This window comes from Folsomia candida, unplaced genomic scaffold (genome assembly GCF_002217175.1).
Source record: "Folsomia candida strain VU population unplaced genomic scaffold, ASM221717v1 Fcan01_Sc012, whole genome shotgun sequence".
Taxonomy (NCBI): Eukaryota; Metazoa; Arthropoda; class Collembola; order Entomobryomorpha; family Isotomidae; genus Folsomia; species Folsomia candida.
Window position 1 is genome coordinate 1,585,628 of NW_019091204.1, and position 7,052 is coordinate 1,592,679.

A 7,052-nucleotide genomic window follows, 5' to 3' on the forward strand; every position below is an offset into this window, starting at 1 on the left:
ATTGTCAAATTTGAATGTGACCTACGACAAGGTACCCTCTCTCAAAAAACAGATACCACGTCCCCATACAGTCAATGGAAAAAGTATTGGCAAAAAATTGCCTATAACTTTGGAATGCATTATACAATTGACATGAAAATTTGTACGCATTTAGCAAATATAATATAGTTTTCGATTATAATCATGTTTTATTGATTAAAATTACATAAACACAGTTTTTAAATAATTTGTTGGAAAATTTGCAAAATTAACCCGCAAAAAGTGTTGGCAACCCTTTACTTAAAAAATTATAAATCAAAGAAACGCCAATTTTATTGCGACAAACTGCTTCTAGTAATACATATCACCTCCCCTCAACGCAATAAGAGCAGAAATATGCATTGGAATTGATTCGAAAAATCTTTTTATAACGCTTTTTACCATGGCTGCCTAATCTTCGTTCGAAATTTTGGCCAGCTCGTTTTTGGACGAGTGGTTTTCCACCAGTCCCTCCTTTCTCAACCCGGACAATCAGATTCACATCGGTTTACTGTGCAACCAACGAAACAAGCTTAACCTCTTAGGTCTCCAAAAAGTTGCATTGCTAATTGCGGTAACTGTTTTGGGTCACTGCATTTTTGAATATCAAATTCCTCCCCAGGTCAGGTTTTTGCCAAATAATTTCAAATTATCATTTGGAATAATTATTTAGACCTCATTGGTCATGATTTCATCGATAATGATCAGGTAAATACGCCACGACCTTGTCATTTAACCCCAAACCATAATCCATTCTCCTCCGTGTTTGGCTGCCAGAAGATTGCATTCATTTTCCAAAGCCTCATTTTGCTTCCTCCAAACTTTAACCATCCAACGTGCACCGAATAAGTTAAATACGTTTATGCGAGACCAACAGACTCTTCTTCATCCAGTGGAAGTCTATTTAGGGTGGTATTTAGCTGATTTAAATATCTTGAGTTAATTCGTTTTGGGAGCCTTCTCTTCTATCGGGCTACTGAACCCTGAAACCTCAAGAAATGATTTTTGATTGATCACCATATTGTATGAAATATTGACTCCACAGTTGGTTCTCAAATTCTAATTGGTTTTGGGTGTTGAAATCTTCCGATTTCAAGTAATTTGTTGCTTGATTCATCATTTGCGTTTGGGCGTAGGTGACTTTTTTCTTCCGCATCATGGAAAAACAGAAACTAAAATTGTCATTTTATATTCCTTGGCTACATTTCCAATAGTAAATATGGAAAAGTATGTTTTCCATTGATTTTTCGATATCCAAGTTTTTTTTGCGAAATAGAAATGAATATTTCTCGCAGCGCCAAATATAGCTCGCTTGGTGTCGCCATTTTAGTTCCAGACAACACAACTTCGGACTTAAAATGTTGCTATCGTCATATTTTGTCACCTAAATAAACCGTCGCAAACGCGCATACGGAAGTAGCTTCAGATTCACTCCACCCCTACGACAGCGGGGGAACACTTAATTTCAGTGTATTTCATCCATGTTTTTTAATTTCACTGAAAATCTCATTTTGCCCCAACAACACCCCCTGGCGCACAGGGGGTGTGGTACAACTCGGGAACACTTAATTTCACTCTATTTCAGCTATAGATTCAATTTTTGTAAAAATCTCATTTAGCCCCGACCACACCCCCTGACGCCCAGGGGGTGTGGCACATCAGGGATACACAAAATTTCACTCCAGTTCATCCATAGAATCAATTGCACTAAAAATCTCATTTTGCCCCGACCACACCCCCTGGCGCCCGGGGGGTGTGGCACATAAGGGATACACAAAATTTCACTCTAGTTCATCCATAGATTCGATTGCACTAAAAATCTCATTTTGCCCCGACCACACCCCCTGGCGCCAGGGGGTGTGGTCCGGTTGCACCCAAAAGTTGATAGGATCCTCCCCCTGGGGTCTTATGTATGATGGCGAAAACCGATTTCGATTATCTTTATCCGTTCTCCCGTTATCCTGCTGACAGACGGACAGACAGACAGACAGACAGACAAAGTCTTCACATAAAGTAGCTGAAGCTACTTAATAATTTACCGTAATGAAATGTGGTAGGTGATTAAGAAAATTGTTTCGCGTAATTAATTTGGCCACATGTTGCCAATACTTTTTGCGGGTGAATTTTGCAAATTTTGCAATAACTTATTTAAAAACTATGTTGATCTAATTTTAATTAATAAATCATGATTATAATCGAAAACTACATTATATTTGCTAAATGCGTACAAATTTTCATGCCAATTGTACAATGCATTCCATGGTTCTAGCCAATTTTATTTAGCTGGCTTGGGGGTTGCCAATACTTTTTCCATTGACTGTATATCAAATTGTGTTGCTCTGCGATGGAAAATTTCAAATAAACAACAGCAAATATAAATATTACAGCCGCAAATATTTTTAGAATTAGCTGTCATGTATGTATCGTGTGCTGAGAGACGAGGTGCTTTGAAATTTACTGAGTAATGAGGATTTGAGTAACATATGACCTGATTTAATCATAACATTAATCCTGACCAAATTTGAAATAAAAGTTTAGAGGCGTAAAACTTAAATTAGGTTGATTAAGATTACTATTATTGATTAATAGATCAAATATATCTATTGAGATTATGGATTAAGATTAAGTAATCTCAATATTAATCTTAATCTAGATAAACAATTTTAATCAAGATTTTTAAAGCTGTGTAGCAACCTTTGCATCTTATATGTAGCAGCGGGGCAATCGCCTGTTTTAAGCAAAGCAGATCTACTCATTTAGTACAAACGTTGGCATTGTTTATCTGGAAATTTTTGCATGCAAATTTTTTTGCACGGGTCAAAGTAATACAAGAAATACCCAGTTTCTAAGAATGAATATTTTTATTTAGCCTTTCTATCTCAGTTTTCCGATAATAATTTGCTTATTTTTAGAAGAAGAAAGTATCCCGACCTCGTTTGAAGCAAATGCGATGTACATTTTCCTCCACGTCCTGGAGTTTACTGTCCCAGCGTTCCCATTCGCAATATTCTTCTTACTAGTGGTTGACCCTTGCATGTCACCCTTTCTTCTCTCGTTCTCATCAAGCTGTAAAGATATCTGGTGGATGTCGTCGCCAAGACCGGAAATCTTGGTAATTTTCTTCGAAGCTTTGGTAGCACAGCAACTGATCAGTAATGGATCGACGTGGGTGTATCACATCCTGTTTGCCGGAATTATTGCGATTCTTGACTACTTCAAGGTTCTGAAGAGGTAATTAAAATAGATTATTGTTTCACATATGTAAATGAGTTGAGGATGACTTGGTCTTATACTCGTTATACATACATATGTATGTATTTAGGTTATTAATAACCAATTTGTGCAATATCGAACTTTTTAGCGGTTTTCGACTCCCAGTTAAATTTGATGTGAAGTGGTATAGGTATGTAATGCCTATGTAGCAAATCCAAAAATTCGACCCTCATGTTTTGAAACCAAACTGTGCATGAATCGAAAATGAGCCGCAAAAGGTTGCAGATTTACTTAATTTATCTGATAAAAAAGCCCCCGTAAAATTTCAACACTTTGCACGCGTTGGTGATTATTTGTCATGAATTTAACGCCTACTCATCTTCAACTTGTTTAGAACAAATTTTTAACAATATAAAATACTAAATTATACATCGGCAACACACCGGTAACAACCCTAAATTCTAACAATTACTTCCACGAGAATATTCCAGGCGGATTGATAATTCCCAAACAATTTCGGAACACCTCACTTGCCTCAAACTCTACAGAAAGATTCAAATCCTGGAACGGTATATGGAACGGTATATTCTCATGGTACGAACAGTCCCCTCGATGATAGTGGCCAGTCCAGTGGTTCAAATTATATGTCAGTACGTCTGTATCAGACTACATTCAAAAATAGCGATGCCGGGCTTTCTCATATTTCCCCTCGTTATGGTGGAAGCCGTGATCATTAACGTGTGCGTGTATACCCTCGCCTCCTGGGTGAACATTAGATCCACAAAGATTCTTCAAATGCATGTCAGACGAACGGTGCAATTTGGCGGGAAGAAATCCCAGCTGGCGAGAGAGATCAAGGCGTGTGGCGTACTGAAAATCAAATTCGGCTCAAACTACATCGACAACGGGACCCCGCTGGTTATTCAAAACTTTTGCACGAATCAGACACTCAATCTGCTCATAATTAGTGGCGGAAGAGGTCTAGGACGACGAAGTGTTTAAGCTTGTATGAAATGAATAGTTGATGCACATGGACATATTTGCATAGATGTGCGTTTAAGTTATAAACATGGTGACAGTTAAATCTGATTGCAGATCAATTTTATTCCCATTCTACACTAATTCACTTCAAACCCGCAAATTTACAATGGTTTGAATGATTATTAATTTAAGACATACCATTCAGCAATATACATAATTATACACGAAACGCGCCAAAAACTACGAGAAGCAGGGTAAAAATATCACAACGACGTGGCAAACCACGTGATCCTCCACCCGTCTCAGAATTTTTGGTCGGAGTTGTTGTACTTGTCCTGACTGTAGTTGGGTCTTCAGTGGTCGACGTTCTTGTTGAGACATGCGGTATTATTGTCGAAATTGGGTTAGTCGTCTCATTGCACCCGTACTGAACCCAGCCCAGATGCCGGTCAGCAAATACGTTGTACGTGAATCCGTAGCCACGTTGAACCACGTCCTCCTCCGGACTATGACATTCTTCTCGTTCTTCTGCATTTTGTGTAAATTTGTGCATCCAGGAATTCGGTCCGGTGAAATAGTAGGACCGGACGAGTCGGCCCGTCCCGTTGAACGTTGTGCTTGGCGTAACGGAGAAACTAGCCCCGTCGAAACTCTTCCCGGGAAAGAATGTGATCCTTTCCTCGACTTGGTTGGCATCCCCGAAACGGGTAATTTGCATGAGGGTATCATACTCCGACATGGATGATTGAGGCGAGCACGTGGTGTTTGTGCCGTGTAGAATGTGCGGAATTTGACTGCAGGTGGTAGCATTACGACAGAAATGAATTTTCCAGCTGCAATTTAAATATGGATGAAATCTTGGGAAATTTTAGATGATGAAAAATATAATTAGCGAGATTTGTAATGTGTAATGTGTGATTCGACATCAAATTCGCGTTATTATTGCTTTTGTCAGATCTAAAGATGGATAAATCTCTGGTTACCAAATGCATTAAGCATATCTTGAAAAATGAATAAGATTATTCATTCAATCTTCATGAATGTGAAATAAATAAATATATGTTCAATATTCATTCCTTCAAAATTTTGAAGAAATTTCTCATTTTCTCCTTATTCATGCATTATGTATATGAATAGTAAATGACTACATAATTTATCCTTTATCTGTTTCTCACATGAGTATGACTGATAGACATCGCCATTTTTTTGCAAACCACTTTTCTTCATCATAAGCGACAGAAATTACATAGAAACGTAATCAAAGCACACTGTTTTTACAGCGCAAAAATATTTGCAAAATCGTTGTTGTACATCCCCCTGCTACACAAATTTCTTTAGGTTCAAAACTTCCAAGCTTACTTGCCATTCTAAATAACACGTTGGCGTGAGAAGATCCAATATATATAAATAATTATACTTTTGGCATGGCACCACTGCATAATTGTTAGTAAATAACTTACAGCCCATTAACCCGGTAGAAAATGGTAGGTGTTATCGGAGGGAGGGAGATGTCTTCCGTGGAAGTCGTCATACTCGCAAAGGGAGCGCCCGTACAGGTCGAAACGTTCCAGAACATGAGAAATTGAGCTTGCTGACATGACCCGGATTGGATTGAAGAGAAAATTGAAACGGCGAAAGCAACAACAAAAATTAAGGAGGACGATGTTGCCTGCATTTTTGACATGTTAAATTGAACTTGAGGTTTATCTGGTTTTCGTCGTAAGTACGAGTAGCAACTGCGCATAGAAATTAGTGAATACCAGCGTCGAATTTTGTTAATGACCGAGATTATTTAATTCATGATACGCCAGGGATTTGAAGTTAATCCGTTTGACGCAATTGCTTATTTATGCAACAAGTTTGTTTGTTTTCGTCCTTCCCGACCTTTGCATGACACACAAACCAGATAACAAAAATTGAAGAGTGGAAAGTCCATTAATTGAGACGTACATATCTAGTTTATAAAGAGTGACATAACCAGTACAGTTAAAAATCCTGCAATATATGAATAAACTCCATACCGGTATTGATTTGGTCGTAATTTCGTACCGGATTGGATACAAACCGTTTGGAAGTAAGGATACTAAATATGCTAGCACAAATTTTTACCAGATTGGAAATAACTTGTTTCTCAGCAATAATTTTTCACTGGCATATCATCATCAGATCGTAATGCTCGATATTACCAAGGGTAATATATATAGATACATACATACATACTCCGTCTGGTAATGATTTAATACAGTTTTCTAAAACTGCATACGTTATAAAATAATAAATGCATTTAGTATAACACTGATAATGTAGGATCAAGTACTTATCGACCGATATTAATCTCGTTATCAAATTTGATTATCACAATGGATCCACAAAGGACATAAATAAAAAACAATAAATATTTTTACATGCACACCAATACATGCAGCAAATTACTAATCCTAAGATTATATATAATTTGCATATTCATGTATGTAATAGCAACATTATTAATTAAATTAATTAAATTAATGAAAGTAATCATAAAGCATGTATGTATTACCGAAATTGCATGTACATTACCCAAAACTTGTTATAAATATTTAACTACGAAGATTTATGTACATATGCCTTAACGTAGTAAAAAATTCTTCCACACTCTTTTTTTTAAATAATTAGGTCTAACCAGAAAACGGTCATAAGAATTTGGCCCAGGATTATCTCAAATACTTGGAAGAGTATAAAAAGTTTTGATACATACATACTATTTCTAAGCCTATTTGAACCTTTTCAGGGCTCAGTCCTTTATCCCTGTCATGCATTCATACCTATTAATAAACCATGCAACATTAATATTTCAAATA

At 37.0% G+C, this 7,052-nt stretch overlaps 1 protein-coding gene across 1 annotated transcript; it reads right to left on the reverse strand.

Moving 5' to 3' along the window:
* Positions 1 to 4,304: 4,304 nt before the first annotated feature.
* LOC110855293 lies at positions 4,305 to 5,964 on the reverse strand. Its single transcript, XM_022103714.2, has 2 exons — positions 5,673 to 5,964; positions 4,305 to 5,045 (listed from the first exon to the last, which is right to left on the reverse strand). Exons 1-2 carry the CDS (start codon positions 5,954 to 5,956, stop codon positions 4,430 to 4,432), a joined length of 900 nt encoding a protein of 299 aa, XP_021959406.2. The 5' UTR covers positions 5,957 to 5,964; the 3' UTR covers positions 4,305 to 4,429.
* Positions 5,965 to 7,052: the final 1,088 nt, after the last annotated feature.

Bases quoted from the DNA above. Each gene is read 5' to 3' on its own strand.
- LOC110855293 (XM_022103714.2), bottom strand. From the start codon at position 5,956: ATGCGCAGTTGCTACTCGTACTTACGACGAAAACCAGATAAACCTCAA. The intron at 5,046-5,672 runs GTAAGTTATTTA...TTTAAATTGCAG, and splicing joins TTCTACCGGGTTAATGGGCT to CTGGAAAATTCATTTCTGTC.